At 44.3% G+C, this 18,565-nt stretch overlaps 1 protein-coding gene across 1 annotated transcript in view; it reads left to right on the top strand.

Annotated features, from left to right (window-relative positions):
- Window positions 1-18,303, top strand: part of LOC310876419 (cathepsin Z-like) — a gene marked incomplete at its 5' end in the record, with an annotated part of 45,552 nt that extends 27,249 nt beyond the window's left edge. Inside the window, 8 exons of the mRNA XM_083789951.1 lie at window positions 6,919-7,212; window positions 7,398-7,520; window positions 10,602-10,632; window positions 11,547-11,726; window positions 13,685-13,835; window positions 14,130-14,292; window positions 18,036-18,181; window positions 18,264-18,303. Of these exons, the coding sequence (XP_083646077.1) occupies window positions 6,919-7,212; window positions 7,398-7,520; window positions 10,602-10,632; window positions 11,547-11,726; window positions 13,685-13,835; window positions 14,130-14,292; window positions 18,036-18,161 (1,068 nt within the window). The 3' untranslated portion in view covers window positions 18,162-18,181; window positions 18,264-18,303. The remainder of the gene's footprint in view (window positions 1-6,918; window positions 7,213-7,397; window positions 7,521-10,601; window positions 10,633-11,546; window positions 11,727-13,684; window positions 13,836-14,129; window positions 14,293-18,035; window positions 18,182-18,263) is intronic.
- Window positions 18,304-18,565: the final 262 nt, after the last annotated feature.

Genomic DNA, 18,565 nt, shown 5'->3' with positions numbered 1-18,565 from the left:
TATTACAGTGAGTAGATCTTGTTGAGCTGTTCATTTTATTACAGTGAGTAGATCTTGTTGAGCTGTTCATTTCATTACAGTGAGTAGATCTTAAGCTGTTCATTTCATTACAGTGAGTAGATCTTAAGCTGTTCATTTTATTACAGTGAGTAGATCTTGTTGAGCTGTTCATTTCATTACAGTGAGTAGATCTTGTTGAGCTGTTCATTTTATTACAGTGAGTAGATCCTGTTGAGCTGTTCATTTTATTACAGTGAGTAGATCTTGTTGAGCTGTTCATTTTATTACAGCGAGTAGATCCTGTTGAGCTGTTCATTTTATTACAGTGAGTAGATCTTGTTGAGCTGTTCATTTTATTACAGTGAGTAGATCCTGTTGAGCTGTTCATTTCATTACAGTGAGTAGATCCTGTTGAGCTGTTCATTTTATTACAGTGAGTAGATCTTGTTGAGCTGTTCATTTTATTACAGTGAGTAGATCTTGTTGAGCTGTTCATTTTATTACAGCGAGTAGATCCTGTTGAGCTGTTCATTTTATTACAGTGAGTAGATCTTGTTGAGCTGTTCATTTTATTACACTGAGTAGATCTTGTTGAGCTGTTCATTTTATTACAGTGAGTAGATCTTGTTGAGCTGTTCATTTTATTACAGTGAGTAGATCCTGTTGAGCTGTTCATTTTATTACAGTGAGTAGATCTTGTTGAGCTGTTCATTTTATTACAGTGAGTAGATCCTGTTGAGCTGTTCATTTCATTACAGTGAGTAGATCTTGTTGAGCTGTTCATTTTATTACACTGAGTAGATCTTGTTGAGCTGTTCATTTTATTACAGCGAGTAGATCCTGTTGAGCTGTTCATTTTATTACAGTGAGTAGATCTTGTTGAGCTGTTCATTTTATTACAGTGAGTAGATCTTGTTGAGCTGTTCATTTCATTACAGTGAGTAGATCTTAAGCTGTTCATTTCATTACAGTGAGTAGATCTTAAGCTGTTCATTTTATTACAGTGAGTAGATCTTGTTGAGCTGTTCATTTCATTACAGTGAGTAGATCTTGTTGAGCTGTTCATTTTATTACAGTGAGTAGATCCTGTTGAGCTGTTCATTTTATTACAGTGAGTAGATCTTGTTGAGCTGTTCATTTTATTACAGTGAGTAGATCTTGTTGAGCTGTTCATTTTATTACAGCGAGTAGATCCTGTTGAGCTGTTCATTTTATTACAGTGAGTAGATCTTGTTGAGCTGTTCATTTCATTACAGTGAGTAGACCTCCTGCTCTAGAGGATGCAGTGCAAGGGAAATGTTTGTGGCTGCAAGAGTCAATACTTTTCAAGCTGTTCTCCTCCGCAGTGTTGTTTTTGGCATCACATTTCTATTTTAGTTTTAGTCCAGTCTTTTGAATAGTTTTCATTTAGTTTTAGTCACATTTTAGTCACCTGGAATGTTTTATTGTTAGTCTAGTTTTAGTCGACTATATGTCATGAGATTTTAGTCGACTAAATCTACAGTTGATTTAGTCGACTAAAATGTATTTTGGTGGGCATTGATGCCTTCGCAAGGACTGTTTTTACACCTGCTGAAAATAGCCGATCTACAAGCTTGTAGATCGGCTATTTTCAGCATGCAACCAAGTGTAAAATGACTTCTACTGGATCTCTTGTCCACTAGTCCCTTCCTAACATGTTAGTGTAGTTTTATTTGTTGACGAAATTGTCAGTATATTTAGTCTTAGTTTTAGTCACCATAGCTTAGTTTTAATTTAGTTTCCATTTAGTTTTCTTCAGTGAAAAAAGGTAGTCGACGAACATTTTTCCTCTTAGTTTAAGTCGACGAAAACAACACTGGTTCTCCGGAACCTATAGGTTCTGCAGATGTTTAACTCTTGATAAAGATCTAATGAGGGTCCATTTGGTTACCAACGCTCCATCATCTATAGCTGGGGACCCCCTGGGACCCCCTGGGACCCCCCTCAAACGAGGTCCAAAATCACTGACATAAAGCAACACAATCTTTGTGTTTGTCAGAAAAGTCAAATCTGATGAAACGTGAAAACAAACATCGCATGTTTAAGAATTAAGCAGGAATGAAAATCTCTTCCAGACATATTATTTGCGGAACAGTCAGTATTCCCAACAAAGGCATTTATTTATTTAAAGAGATTTCCCCCCAAAAATCCAAAGAATTACAGTAAGAATGTTATACAGAAAACGTAACACTTAGCAGAGCTGAGAACCGGAAACCACATCCAACACCCAAGAACAGGAATAGGTTACAGTACGTACATCACATGCATATATCACTCCTTTCATTTATTTCTAAAACCATTGAACGTGTCGTCTCCAACCAGCTCTCTCTCCATCTCTCACAGAACAACCTGCTGGATCCCAACCAGTCCGGATTCAAGAAGGCCCACTCCACAGAAACTGCCCTGCTGGCAGTCACAGAAGCACTACATGCTGCCCAAGCTGCTTCCCACTCTGCAGTACTGATTCTCCTAGACCTATCAGCAGCATTTGACACAGTGAACCACCAGCTGCTCCTAGACACCCTAGCGGAGCTAGGCATCGGTGGAACGGCACTAAAGTGGTTCTCCTCCTACCTCACCGACCGGACCTACCAGGTTTCCTGGAAAGGTCTGTTATCATCCCCCCGAACCCTCCAAACTGGGGTCCCACAGGGATCTGTACTTGGTCCCCTCCTTTTCTCACTGTACACTAAATCCCTTGGCACTATCATCTCTGCTCACAATATATCCTATCACTGCTACGCCGATGACACACAACTGTTCCTATCCTTCCCCCCCTCTACCACTCAGGTGGAAGAGCGCATCACTGCATGCCTGGCTGACATCTCGCAGTGGATGTCCTCCAACCATCTCAAGCTGAACCCAGACAAGACTGAGCTTCTCTTCTTCCCAGCTAAGTCCTGCCCTATGCGGGAGCTAACTATTTCCGTAGACAACGCCCTGGTAACGTCTGTCCCAACAGCCAGGAATCTTGGTGTTGTCCTGGACAGTCAGCTCTCGTTCAAAGCTCACATCACAGCTGTCACTCGATCCTGTAGGTTCACACTCTATAACATACGACGAATTAGACCGTTCCTCACCCAGGAATCAGCCCAGCTCCTAATCCAGACAACAGTCTTGTCAAAACTCGACTATTGTAACTCCCTCCTTACTGGCCTACCAGCATGTGCACTTAAGCCTCTCCAGCTGATCCAAAATGCAGCAGCTCGCTTGGTCTTCAACCAGCCAAAATTCTCACATGTCTCCCCCCTGCTCCGCTCCCTCCACTGGCTCCCGGTCGCTGCCCGCACAGAATACAAAACTCTGATGCTGGCATTCAAAGCAACCAAAGGTATGGCTCCCCCATATCTTACAAGTATGATTGAACCCTACAAACCCTCCCGCGCACTCAGATCAGCCAACGCAGGGAAGCTGGAAGTACCCTCACTAAAAACGCCGGGACAACGCTCCACACGTCCCAAACTCTTCTCCCTTCTGGCTCCAAAACTGTGGAATGCACTTCCCATTGCAGTCAGAACTGCAGCATCACTCCCAATCTTCCGCCGCAGCCTGAAAACCCACCTTTTCAGACTCCATCATGGCCCATAGCACTTACCCTAACCCCTTAGATAGCATTTATGTTGGCTTAGATAGCATTTGATACAGACTTATAGCATGTTATGTAGACAGCACTATAATTGTATTGTATTTAGTCATAGCACGCCATAGTACATATGTATAGCATAGTAGTAAATATGTATAGTTTATATGTATAGTGTATGTATAGTTTCATTATATAGATATTCCACTGTTACTTTCTTAGCTTACGCATGTTTCATGATGTATTCCCATGCTTTTGTTCTTGCTTAAATGTAAGTCGCTCTGGATTAAGAGCGTCTGCTAAATGCCTAAATTGTAAATTGTAAATATCTAAATGACGGAGCGGTTGTGCAAAGGGTTAACAAGAAGACTCGCCCCGTTTCTGTTTTCCTCCCAGAATGTCCCCCAGTGAGGGGTTAATGGGAGAGGCTGGACAGCAGACGGCTGGACTTTGAATTTCTCTAACTATAAACTTTCATGACAGCAGAACAGCCTAAGTACAAATATAATTCATGAAAAGCTACTACAGTGAAGTCTGTTCACAGAAAGTTGTTGTAGGATATGTGGGGATTATCTGACGAGGTACCATTTGAGGGGGAAAAACCTTACATATACTAAATAATACTAAATTGTTTATAGGGTCAATATAAGTAAAATAAAATAGCCTTTCTACAGGAGTATCTTTTTATATTTTTCCAAAAAGAATACAAACAGCCAATAGCATATTACAAAGTTATCCCCCTCACTGGGGAAGATTCTGGGAGGAAAAATGGGCACGCACCGGGGCGAGTCATCCGGTATTCCTGTCAAGACCCGGCAGCACTGCTTAATGCAAATTATTTGTGCGAGTTACAAGGTGCAACTGAAAATCTCTGCAGAGCCGAAATCATTTCGGCACTACAGCGCCGAAACAGCGGTAGAATAGGAGTATGAATCGGCCCTAAGGGTCCATTTGGTTTTGATGTTGGCCTTGTGTTAAGACACGTGTCGACGTCTATGAGAAGACAAGGGGGGGGGGGGGGGGGGGGGGGTAGACGTTGTCGTAGTGGTCCAGAACCTCCTCCAATAGCAGTCCGCCCGGATCTGAGAAATCATTTTGTTGTTTTGTTTTCAGCAGGTAAGTTCCTGCCCTCCACCGCGAAGACGCTGGGGTTTGAACTCTTTACGGTAACGTCCCGGGATTGGCCCGGGGGGGGGCTGTGCTATTCCGTAACTCCAGACAGACCGTACGATGAAGCATTTATAAGTTTACTCATGACAGCTCTAACGTAGCTCCAGACAGAGCGTATACGATGAAGCATTTATAAGTTTACTCATGACAGCTCTAACGTAGCTCCAGACAGAGCGTATACGATGAAGCATTTATAAGTTTACTCATGACAGCTCTAACCTTGCTCCAGACAGACCGTATACGATGAAGCATTTATAGTTTACTCATGACAGCTCTAACGTAGCTCCAGACAGACTGTATACGATGAAGCATTTATAAGTTTACTCATGACAGCTCTAACGTAGCTCCAGACAGACCGTATACGATGAAGCATTTGGAAATCGTGAGAGGCAACAGTCTGGTAACGCCAGACTAGTGTAGGGTTAGTAATAGTAACACAGCTTAACGTCATGGCTGTGTTGTTGAACACACACACACAGCTTAACGTCATGGCTGTGTTGTTGAACACACACACAGCTTAACGTCATGGCTGTGTTGTTGAACACACACACAGCTTAACGTCATGGCTGTGTTGTTGAACACACACACACAGCTTAACGTCATGGCTGTGTTGTTGAACACACACACAGCCTAACGTCATGGCTGTGTTGTTGAACACACACACAGCTTAACGTCATGGCTGTGTTGTTGAATACACACACAGCTTAACGTCATGGCTGTGTTGTTGAACACACACACAGCCTAACGTCATGGCTGTGTTGTTGAACACACACAGCTTAACGTCATGGCTGTGTTGTTGAACACACACACAGCTTAACGTCATGGCTGTGTTGTTGAACACACACACACAGCTTAACGTCATGGCTGTGTTGTTGAACACACACACACAGCCTAACGTCATGGCTGTGTTGTTGAACACACACACAGCTTAACGTCATGGCTGTGTTGTTGAACACACACACAGCTTAACGTCATGGCTGTGTTGTTGAACACACACACACAGCTTAACGTCATGGCTGTGTTGTTTTTTTTTTTTTTTTTTAAGATTTTTTTTTTTGCGGCTTACGCCTTTTATTGATTTTTCAAGGGACAGACAGTAGGCTGACAGGAAACGGGAGAGAGATGGGGGGATGACATGCAGTAAAGGCCGTGTCGGGTCCGGGAGTCGAACCCGCGGCACACTGCGACTGGATTACCAGTCCGGTGCCCAGACCGTTACGCTACGGCCTGGGCCATGGCTGTGTTGTTGAACACACACACAGCCTAACGTCATGGCTGTGTTGTTGAACACACACACAGCTTAATGTCATGGCTGTGTTGTTGAACACACACACAGCTTAATGTCATGGCTGTGTTGTTGAACACACACACAGCTTAACGTCATGGCTGTGTTGTTGAACACACACACAGCTTAACGTCATGGCTGTGTTGTTGAACACACACACAGCTTAACGTCATGGCTGTGTTGTTGAACACACACACAGCTTAACGTCATGGCTGTGTTGTTGAACACACACACAGCTTAACGTCATGGCTGTGTTGTTGAACACACACACAGCTTAACGTCATGGCTGTGTTGTTGAACACACACACAGCTTAACGTCATGGCTGTGTTGTTGAACACACACACAGCTTAACGCCATGGCTGTGTTGTTGAACACACACACACAGCTTAACGCCATGGCTGTGTTGTTGAACACACACACACACACAGCTTAACGCCATGGCTGTGTTGTTGAACACACACACAGCTTAACGTCATGGCTGTGTTGTTGAACACACACACAGCTTAACGTCATGGCTGTGTTGTTGAACACACACACACAGCTTAACGTCATGGCTGTGTTGTTGAACACACACACACAGCTTAACGCCATGGCTGTGTTGTTGAACACACACACAGCTTAACCCTTTCCGGGCACAGGGCGAGATCGGACGAGATTATTTTTTGATTTTATGCCGCCTAGGACGAGGTTGGACGAGATTTGTTTTTATATTTGCAGCCGCTATAAGACACTCTCCCCCACCCTGTGACAAAGTTTGGTAGCGCTGCGATAAAAGACAGGCCCTAAAGTATTCAATCACACCATGACAACACAGGCTGAGCCAAAGAATGTTCCCATGAGCCACAAAATCCTCCACTCCAGTCTGACCCAGAGTCGTCGGGACACACTGACCCACAGCACATAGCAAGACAAAAGCAGATCAAAGACACCAGCGATCGATCAGGGCTAAAACGCCCCCCCAAAAAAAACCTGGCCGGACCCCCAAACGAGCCAGCGAGACGCTCATGCCAGGCTACGAGCGAGCCAGCGGGCAGCCTGTTGGTCGCCGCCGTGGAGCCGTGGAAGTCCCCGCTGAAGTGCGCGCTGGACCCAGCCGAGGACGAGGCAGAAACGGGCAGTGTGTCGGCCGTGGACGAGCTGGCAAGCGGCCGCCAGGTAATCCAGGCCCTGGCCAAACCACAATGCATGCCTTCCTGGTTGCCCTTCCAAATCCAGAGACTGGATCAGAGATGGAAAGTTCAGACGAGGAGGAGGAACAGTCCAACACGCAAGGAAAAGAAAAAAGAAAACGAGATATTTTGTCCCGTATAACTCTCTGGCGAGCACAACAATATCTGCAGTACTGTGACTGTCCGATGATACACTGTCTGCATCGGAGGATGCATCAGTGTCCGCGCCGGGGTCACCGGATCAGCTGGGAGCGGGACATCCGGCGGGGGCGGGACATCCGGCGGGGGACGAAGGTGATTGGCTTCCCATGAGACCGAAACGAAAATGTGTTCAAAGGATAATGACATATTTTTATTGTAGGCATCTTTTTTATTCAAAAGGTACTGTATATGTGAGTCTTTTGAAACTGTTTGAGTCTCATTCATGGGGTGAAAATAAGATGTACAACAAAAACACTTTTTTATACTTTTTTTAACTTTAACTGCTTGAAGACAAATACTGTACATATATCAGATAAGTCAGTATAGAAAAAGAAAAAAGATTCAAGTGAGTATTCTGCTTGAGAGAGTGTCTTTCACAAAAGTGCTGTTTTCTCAGACAAATTATTTCAGAGGGCTGATTTTGATGAAACCATGACCTATTCAACTGCCTATAACTAAAGAACGGAACATGCTACAAACATAATTCTTTTTTTGGGGGAAAGATGAGACTTATCACTTTCATATGAGTTATTTCATGACATTGGGACATATTCACATAATATTATATATGGGCTTTGACAGATTGGTCAAATGTCCACATTGCCTGGAGGAGAAGGGGAATATAATGAAAACAAACACGGCCTGGAAAGAGTTATCACATATCAATATTCAACCCGAGAACAGCGAGAAACCTTTTTTTTTAATGTTTTTTTGGTATCCCAGTGAATCAATAGTGACTACAGGATACCACTCATTTTCAACATTTTACTGTCATTAATATACCTGTTGTGGAAATAATAATAAAAAGTCACCCCATTCTGTGTTGCCTAGAACTGGAGGTCTGAAAAAACATTAGTAACAGTAACAAGTACATCTCAGTGACATCACAAAGCTGTACTTACTTCATATTGTTACTGTTTTTTGTCAGACCTCCAGTTCTAGGCACCACAAAATGGGGTGACTTTTTATTATTTCCAGTTTTCAGTACTATAGAAAAGCGCCCAGTGAGAACGTTCCGCGGTGAAAAAAAAGGTGCGATTAATTTATCTGTAGTTAATCACGATTAATTTTTCTGTAGTTAATTCATCTAAATTAATCGCAATTAGTCCCGGCCCTATTTTAAACACAACGAATGAAACATGAATGTCCTCGTTGTCAGTCAATCATGATGTCCTTTTAAAGTGTCCATGAATCATGAAATATATTATAAACAAACACAATGAGACGTACACAAACAGAATTTGTCTAAACACTGTTTAGACAAAGAAAACAACAACATGTAACATACCGTGTGCGCCTTCTGCAGATTATTTTAGGAGAGCTACGTTAACTTATCTTATATTCTTTATTTAAGGACACTCTTTTTAGGCGTGGGAAGAGCTCCTTACTCCACTGAGACTCAGCTTGTTGTGACTGAGCTCAGCTCACACAGGTGATCAATCAATGCTGCCTCGCTGTAACCACAGGGCTCTGCTCCGGCATGCCCTCAACACACACACACACACACACACACACACACACACACACACACACACACACACACACACACACACACACACACACAATACAAATACAATATGTTACCCAAAAATAAAAATACATACAATGTTCATATTTCAGAAAGGCAAGGAATAACAACAAATTGTTGTGGCTGATAATAATGACCAATAAATGACTCACGCCGGCAGGCTAAACCTGGGAGATAAAACAAGCTGTAATGACGCGCGATAAAACAATGATAAAATGATTCATATCCAAACGAGCTCAAAGTTTAACCCATTCTGACCTGAGATCAGATTCATACGAGGTTTCCACTGGACACACACTGGTCTGATTTAACCCATTCTGACCTGAGATCAGATTCTAAAAATGTCAGTCGTTTTTTTTGATCTTTCATAAATAGCAGACCTACAAGCTCATAGCGCGCCACTCGGTGGCGCGATATGAGCTTGTAGGAATGCTATTTTTCAATAGCTAAAGCATAACATGATGCCGACACCAAAATGGGTTCCCGTTCAGAATGGATTAAAATGTTTATATAGCTCAGTGCACCAAATATTACAATACAATAAATATAAATATATATATATATATATATATATATATATATATATATATATATATATATATATGCAATAGATATGTGCAAAGAATCCAATAAATAACAATCAAAACGGTGAAGCAAACAAAACGTGAATGAATCAAATTAATCAAAGTATATTGTGCGGTCAACAAAGTGTATCCTCCCAGCTCACCCTTAACCTGACGCTGCCAGATGGGGGCGGTATTGGGTAACCATGTTCCCCAACACAGCCTTCATCTGGGATCTCTCAGGGAGTTGAGCTAACACCGATCCGTTCCGTACCGAACCAATCAGTGTGAGCTAAGGGCGGGATATGTGCGAAACCGGATGTGAAGCTATATAGACACGTCAATATGATTGGTTGTGTTTGCACGCCCACACGGTGATAGACAGACGGTCCCATCCAATCATCTACCAAGTATCTTGAAAAAAAGGAACAGCCCCGTCATCGAATTGGCTTCCGCGATCCCAGATCCCAATAAGCTGTGAAACAAATTTGTGTAGCAAGCTTCTTGGATCTGGCAGCATCAGGTTAAGCTCACCCTGCCTCTAGGTTCAAACAGCGTTAGGGGCGAGCTGCTGCAGACACCCGTATTTGTTGACTTCCAGGGGCCACGGCCGCCACGCCCACAGAGACGCTCCCACCGATAACGGAACGTCAATGCGGTGCCCACACCCATCACCAACCAAGTAGCCTCGATACCCAGGCTTTCATTTCGTCTGCGCGAAAGATGAAAGCCTGGAAAAAGCTGTGGGCTGAACCAGTCTAAAAGTGGGAGTCAACCCTTCCGGGTGGGCGTCGCTCTAAATGATGTGACGTAGCGCTGCACTAGGGGGGAGAGGAGGGGCCGGGGGTGACGGACAGATCGATGAGATCCAATCAGGGTGCGCGCATTTCTGAGGCGCGACCCTCCCATCTAGGCCAGAAATGTCTCTGTTTAGGTCAGGCTACCAACCAAGTGACAAAACACTGTAGCTAAGCATTCTTTGGCTCCGACACAAATATTACAAAATATTTGCTGGGACAGCTACAAGGTGGTCTGTTTCTCCTAAATAAATTAGCCATTGATGATTGTGTTGTGACGATCCAGAATCCTGTCACACTGTGGGACGTGGTCCTTGGTCTGCCCCGGGGGTCTCCTCCCAGTGGGACGTGGTCCTTGGTCTGCCCCGGGGGTCTCCTCCTAGTGGGACGTGGTCCTTGGTCTGCCCCGGGTGTCTCCTCCCAGTGGGACGTGGTCCTTGGTCTGCCCCGGGGTCTCCTCCCAGTGGGACGTGGTCCTTGGTCTGCCCCGGGGGTCTCCTCCCAGTGGGACGTGGTCCTTGGTCTGCCCCGGGGTCTCCTCCCAGTGGGACGTGGTCCTTGGTCTGCCCCGGGGTCTCCTCCCAGTGGGACTTGGTCCTTGGTCTGCCCCGGGGGTCTCCTCCCAGTGGGACGTGGTCCTTGGTCTGCCCCGGGGTCTCCTCCCAGTGGGACTTGGTCCTTGGTCTGCCCCCGGGGGTCTCCTCCCAGTGGAGGACCTCCCTATAGGGAGACGCCCGAGAGGCATCCTAACCAGATGCCCCGAACCACCGAAGCTGGCTCCTTTTTCCAGGCGAAGGAGCAGAGCGGTTATCACAATACTATCGTATTGTGAGTCTTTTGGTGTGGTTATACAGTACAGTACACGCCCATATATAATAACCCATTTTAGACGGGAACCCGTTTTGGTGTTAACATTACGTTATGCTTTAGCTATTGAAAAATAGCAGATCTACAAGCTAGGTCTGCTATTTTTTTTTAAATCGAAGAACGACTGACATTAGAAACATAGCTTTTTCAGAAAACTGTCAGGATGTAGAAGACGTTTTTTAGAATCTGATCTCAGGTCAGAACGGTAAACTGTCAGGATGTAGAAGAACGTTTTTTAGAATCTGATCTCGGGTCAGAACGGTAAACTGTCAGGATGTAGAAGAACGTTTTTTAGAATCTGATCTCGGGTCAGAACGGGGTTAATGATAAACGTTACGTGACGTTTTTTACGCTTTGTTCTCAGATCGCATCAACATCCGGCGGAAGGGGGCGTGGCCGTCGTCCTACCTCTCGGTGCAGCACGTGATCGACTGTGGCGACGCGGGCAGCTGCCACGGGGGAGACCATTCCGGGGTCTGGGAGTACGCCAACACGCACGGCATCCCTGACGAGACCTGCAACAACTACCAGGCCAAGGACCAACGTGAGTTCACTGTTTCTTTATTTAGTACGCCCCACCACGGGGTGAGTTAGTGTTCTGTTATTATTATTATACCCACCACGGGGTGAGGTAGTGTTCTGTTATTATTATTATACCCACCACGGGGTGAGTTAGTGTTCTGTTATTATTATTATTATACCCACCACGGGGTGAGTTAGTGTTCTGTTATTATTATTATTATTATTATACCCACCACGGGGTGAGTTAGTGTTCTGTTATTATTATTATTATACCCACCACGGGGTGAGTTAGTGTTCTGTTATTATTATTATTATTATACCCACCACGGGGTGAGTTAGTGTTCTGTTATTATTATTATTATTATACCCCACCACGGGGTGAGTTAGTGTTCTGTTATTATTATTATTATACCCACCACGGGGTGAGTTAGTGTTCTGTTATTATTATTATACCCACCACGGGGTGAGTTAGTGTTCTGTTATTATTATTATTATACCCACAACGGGGTGAGTTAGTGTTCTGTTATTATTATTATTATACCCACCACGGGGTGAGTTAGTGTTCTGTTATTATTATTATTATACCCACCACGGGGTGAGTTAGTGTTCTGTTATTATTATTATTATACCCACCACGGGGTCAGTTAGTGTTCTGTTATTATTATTATTATTATACCCACCACGGGGTGAGTTAGTGTTCTGTTATTATTATTATACCCACCACGGGGTGAGTTAGTGTTCTGTTATTATTATTATTATACCCACCACGGGGTGAGTTAGTGTTCTGTTATTATTATTATTATACCCACCACGGGGTGAGTTAGTGTTCTGTTATTATTATTATTATACCCACCACGGGGTGAGTTAGTGTTCTGTTATTATTATTATTATACCCACCACGGGGTGAGTTAGTGTTCTGTTATTATTATTATTATTATTATACCCACCACGGGGTGAGTTAGTGTTCTGTTATTATTATTATTATACCCACCACGGGGTGAGTTAGTGTTCTGTTATTATTATTATTATTATACCCACCACGGGGTGAGTTAGTGTTCTGTTATTATTATTATTATACCCACCACGGGGTGAGTTAGTGTTCTGTTATTATTATTATTATACCCACCACGGGGTGAGTTAGTGTTCTGTTATTATTATTATTATTATACCCACCACGGGGTGAGTTAGTGTTCTGTTATTATTATTATTATTATACCCACCACGGGGTGAGTTAGTGTTCTGTTATTATTATTATTATTATAATACCCACCACGGGGTGAGTTAGTGTTCTGTTATTATTATTATTATTATACCCACCACGGGGTGAGTTAGTGTTCTGTTATTATTATTATTATTATACCCACCACGGGGTGAGTTAGTGTTCTGTTATTATTATACCCACCACGGGGTGAGTTAGTGTTCTGTTATTATTATTATACCCACCACGGGGTGAGTTAGTGTTCTGTTATTATTATTATTATTATACCCACCACGGGGTGAGTTAGTGTTCTGTTATTATTATTATTATACCCACCACGGGGTGAGTTAGTGTTCTGTTATTATTATACCCACCACGGGGTGAGTTAGTGTTCTGTTATTATTATACCCACCACGGGGTGAGTTAGTGTTCTGTTATTATTATTATTATACCCACCACGGGGTGAGTTAGTGTTCTGTTATTATTATTATTATTATACCCACCACGGGGTGAGTTAGTGTTCTGTTATTATTATTATTATACCCACCACGGGGTGAGTTAGTGTTCTGTTATTATTATTATTATTATACCCACCACGGGGGTGTTTTTGTTCCGACGTACTTAACCCATTCTGACCAGGTGATAACATGTTGTCAACCAGGTGATAACATGTTGTCAACCAGGTGATAACATGTTGTCAACCAGGTGATAACATGTTGTCAACCAGGTGATAACATGTAGTCAACCAGGTGATGACATGTTGTCTCTCCTCCTCCTGACAGAGTGTAAGCCCTTCAACCAGTGTGGGACCTGCACCACGTTCGGCCAGTGCAACATCATCCAGAACTTCACGCTGTGGAAGGTTGCAGATTACGGGGAGGTCAGCGGCAGGGAGAAGATGATGGCTGAGATCTACGCCGGGGGTCCCATCAGGTGACCATTTATAGATCTACGCCGGGGGTCCCATCAGGTGACCATTTATACATCTACACAGGAGGAGCCATCAGGTTCTGATGATTTATAGATAATAGATAATAACAGTCCTCTCCAGCTGTGGGATCATAATTATTCTGGTGTTATTTGTGTCCTCTCCAGCTGTGGGATCATAATTATTCTGGTGTTATTCGTGTCCTCTCCAGCTGTGGGATCATAATTATTCTGGTGTTATTCGTGTCCTCTCCAGCTGTGGGATCATAATTATTCTGGTGTTATTCATGTCCTCTCCAGCTGTGGGATCATGGCCACAGACCAGCTGGATGCGTACACGGGAGGCGTTTACTCCGAGTACCAGGAGAGTCCGTACGTCAACCACATCGTATCGGTGGCCGGCTGGGGCGTGGAGGACGGACTGGAGTACTGGGTGGTACGCAACTCCTGGGGAGAGCCGTGGGTGAGTCCATAACCCATTCTGACCTGAGATCAGATTCATACGAGGTTTTCCACTGGACACACACACTGGTCTGATTACAAGTAAGACGCGCAAACGCGTGAAGCGAACGCAGCTCGTGTGTGTGTGGTTGTGTGTGTGTGTGTGTGTGTGTGTGTGTGTGTGTGTGCTACAGCTGCGCCCTGTGTGTGTGTGTGTGTGTGTGTGTGTGTGTGTGTGTGTGTGTGTGTGTGTGTGCTACAGCTGCGCCCTCTGGTGGCGGGCAGGTGGTGTAACAGCGTGACACTCTATGCGTGACACACACACACACAGACGTTCAGCCCTTGCTGTCATAGTAAGTGGCTCACTGCGTTCGCAATAAACACTGGGTCGTTCGCGAGCCTTGGGTAAGTTCTTGACCCATTCTAGACGGGAACCCCTTTTTCATAGGTTTTTTCAGAAAACTGTCAGGATTTTTTTAATTTCGACGTCTGGCCTAAATGGGTAAAACACTGCGTCGTTCGCAACTCCTGGTCGAGAGCCGTGGGTAAGATCTTAACACGTTAAACCACTTGATATAGATCTAGATCTTAACACGTTAAACCACTTGATATAGATCTAGATCTTAACACGTTAAACCACTTGATATAGATCTAGATCTTAACACGTTAAACCACTTGATATAGATCTAGATCTTAACACGTTAAACCACTTGATATAGATCTAGATCTTAACACGTTAAACCACTTGATATAGATCTAGATCTTAACACGTTAAACCACTTGATATAGATCTAGATCTTAACACGTTAAACCACTTGATATAGATCTAGATCTTAACACGTTAAACCACTTGATATAGATCTAGATCTTAACACGTTAAACCACTTGATATAGATCTAGATCTTAACACGTTAAACCACTTGATATAGATCTAGATCTTAACACGTTAAACCACTTGATATAGATCTAGCCGTGGCTATTTCAGGTCATGTTCGTTCGTACAGTAGGAGTATGTCTATACAGTAGGCATGTCGTTGTACAGTAGGTCAGTGGATGAAACCTTAAACCTTCTCAAGTCAAGGAGACCCAAATTGATATTTATCTAGCCGCGAAAACCTGTTTGGGTGAGCGGTGAGTCTCTTACCACCGCGGCTCAGTGACGTCATGTTGTAGTTTTAGTAAAAACAGAGAGGTGTGTTTGGGTGAGTCTCTTACCACCGCGGCTCAGTGACGTCATGTTGTAGTTTTAGTAAAAACAGAGAGGTGTGTTTGGGGTGAGCGGTGAGTCTCTTACCACCGCGGCTCAGTGACGTCATGTTGTAGTTTTAGTAAAAACAGAGAGGTGTGTTTGGGGTGAGCGGTGAGTCTCTTACCACCGCGGCTCAGTGACGTCATGTTGTAGTTTTAGTAAAAACAGAGAGATGTGTTTGGGGTGAGCGGTGAGTCTCTTACCACCGCGGCTCAGTGACGTCATGTTGTAGTTTTAGTAAAAACAGAGAGGTGTGTTTGGGGTGAGCGGTGAGTCTCTTACCACCGCGGCTCAGTGACGTCATGTTGTAGTTTTAGTAAAAACAGAGAGATGTGTTTGGGTGAGCGGTGAGTCTCTTACCACCGCGGCTCAGTGACGTCATGTTGTAGTTTTAGTAAAAACAGAGAGGTGTGTTTGGGGTGAGAGGTGAGTCTCTTACCACCGCGGCTCAGTGACGTCATGTTGTAGTTTTAGTAAAAACAGAGAGGTGTGTTTGGGTGAGTCTCTTACCACCGCGGCTCAGTGACGTCATGTTGTAGTTTTAGTAAAAACAGAGAGATGTGTTTGGGTGAGAGGTGAGTCTCTTACCACCGCGGCTCAGTGACGTCATGTTGTAGTTTTAGTAAAAACAGAGAGGTGTGTTTGGGTGAGCGGTGAGTCTCTTACCACCGCGGCTCAGTGACGTCATGTTGTAGTTTTAGTAAAAACAGAGAGATGTGTTTGGGTGAGAGGTGAGTCTCTTACCACCGCGGCTCAGTGACGTCATGTTGTAGTTTTAGTGGAAACAGAGAGGTGTGTTTGGGTGAGCGGTGAGTCTCTTACCACCGCGGCTCAGTGACGTCATGTTGTAGTTTTAGTAAAAACAGAGAGGTGTGTTTGGGTGAGTGGTGAGTCTCTTACCACCGCGGCTCAGTGACGTCATGTTGTAGTTTTAGTAAAAACAGAGAGATGTGTTTAGGGGGAGCGGTGAGTCTCTTACACCTACTCAGTCTGTGTCTCATAGGACGGCTGTGGGCAGTTTAGAAACCGTCTTCCAGTGACAGCATCATTAGGCAGATTTTTTTACAAAATTATTTTGATTTTCATTATCGTGAGAACGATGGCTTCGCATTGCAACTTTTCAGGACTAGAAAGCCTGCAGTTTTTATTAGCTTGTATTCCCCATCGATGATGTCACTGGAAGACGGTTTCTGAACTGCCCACAGCCCTCCTATGAGACACAGACCGAGTAGAAAATAATTGCACCATTTCTTTCATGATTATTAGTGAGGACCGATTATTCAGTATTTAAGTCCGACGTCATTTTGTAGTGCTACGTTACGTCCGGGTCCAAGTGGCACCAGCTCCTGTCCGCATCCCATTGTAAATAGAATATCTAAACGCGTGAATCTTTTTAAATTGAAGTTATTTTTCAGAAAGGAAGCCATAGAGGGTTAAGATGGGTCTTAATGCTTCCAACTCGAGTAGAATTATTAATGTTTTGTATAAGTGTCCATGACAACAAAAATATATGATGTGGAGACAATAAAGACTATTATTATCATTATTATTGAAGGTGGCAACAGTCCATTTGCTCTGTAAAATATTTCGGGGGAATATTTAGAATGTGTGCAGGCTTGAGTATGTTGAATCTGGTTTGCATTAATGAGGATTTAGTTGACACAATCAAATAAAATGGCGATAGTATTCCATGTGGGGCAGACGGCCTGTCACAGCCAGATTTTGGAGAGCAGCGCAGCTTTGTTGTTGCGAGGAAAGCGGTAAAATTAGACTTTCGTGGTTGTTTTCGTCTCAGATTTAGTCCGACGGAGCGTCACAGTATAACTCCATGGGGACACAAAAGCAACACAAAAGTAGGACCCGGAAGTATCTCAGGAGGGGGCGCTCACGTCACAGCTAAAATACTGAAGTATCTCAGGAGGGGGCGCTCACGTCACAGCTAAAATACTGAAGTATCTCAGGAGGGGGCGCTCACGTCACAGCTAAAATACTGAAGTATCTCAGGAGGGGGCGCTCACGTCACATCTAAAATACTGAAGTATCTCAGGAGGGGGCGCTCACGTCACAGCTAAAATACTGAAGTATCTCAGGAGGGGGCGCTCACGTCACAGCTAAAATACTGAAGTATCTCAGGAGGGGGCGCTCACGTCACAGCTAAAATACTGAAGTATCTCAGGAGGGGGCGCTCACGTCACAGCTAAAATACTGAAGTATCTCAGGAGGGGGCGCTCACGTCACATCTAAAATACTGAAGTATCTCAGGAGGGGGCGCTCACGTCACAGCTAAAATACTGAATATGAAGATAGGTTGAAAAGTGGTGAAGTGGTCCTTTAATTGATAGAGAATAATCATTTATGTGGGAATTAAGGGTAACCAAGTCTTGCCTAATTCACAGTGCTACAGAAAAACATGTGTTTAAACATGTGTCTAAAACTGTCTGTCTGTCTGTCTGTCTGCCTGTCTGTCTGTCTGTCTGCCTGCCTGTCTGTCTGTCTGCCTGTCTGTCTCTCCTCAGGGGGAGAAGGGCTGGCTGAGGATCGTCACCAGCTCCTACAAGGGAGGAAGTGGAAGCTCTTACAACCTGGCGTTGGAGGAGGACTGCATGTACGGAGACCCCGTCGTACCCAAGAGCTACCAGTAGAGGTCCCCGTAGGACTGCATGTACGGAGACCCCGTCGTACCCAAGAGCTACCAGTAGAGGTCCCCGTAGGACTGCATGTACGGAGACCCCGTCGTACCCAAGAGCTACCAGTAGAGGTCCCCGTAGTGCTACTACAAAAACACACCTCTAGATTAGAACCGCTGGCTGGCCTTCAAAGTAGAGAGAGGGAGCAAAATGATTGATCGTTAATTTGGAACGGGTCTGTAACTCTGAACCAGTTGGACCCTTACGGGGTCTGTAACTCTGAGAGTTACGGTCTTGAAATGTTTAAAGTTTTAGAAGCAGCTCTCTCTATCTGACAGAAGGCCATAAAGCCTCGGCCACTCCATCACTCCAGCATGGCGGTGTTACGGTGAAATCAGTGACCTGATGAAATATGTGAC

Source organism: Protomyctophum parallelum, assembly GCF_964188405.1.
Source record: "Protomyctophum parallelum genome assembly, chromosome: 19".
Classification (NCBI taxonomy): domain Eukaryota; kingdom Metazoa; phylum Chordata; class Actinopteri; order Myctophiformes; family Myctophidae; genus Protomyctophum; species Protomyctophum parallelum.
Note: the sequence above shows the minus strand (reverse complement) of the source record. Positions and strands in the feature narration are given on the sequence as shown.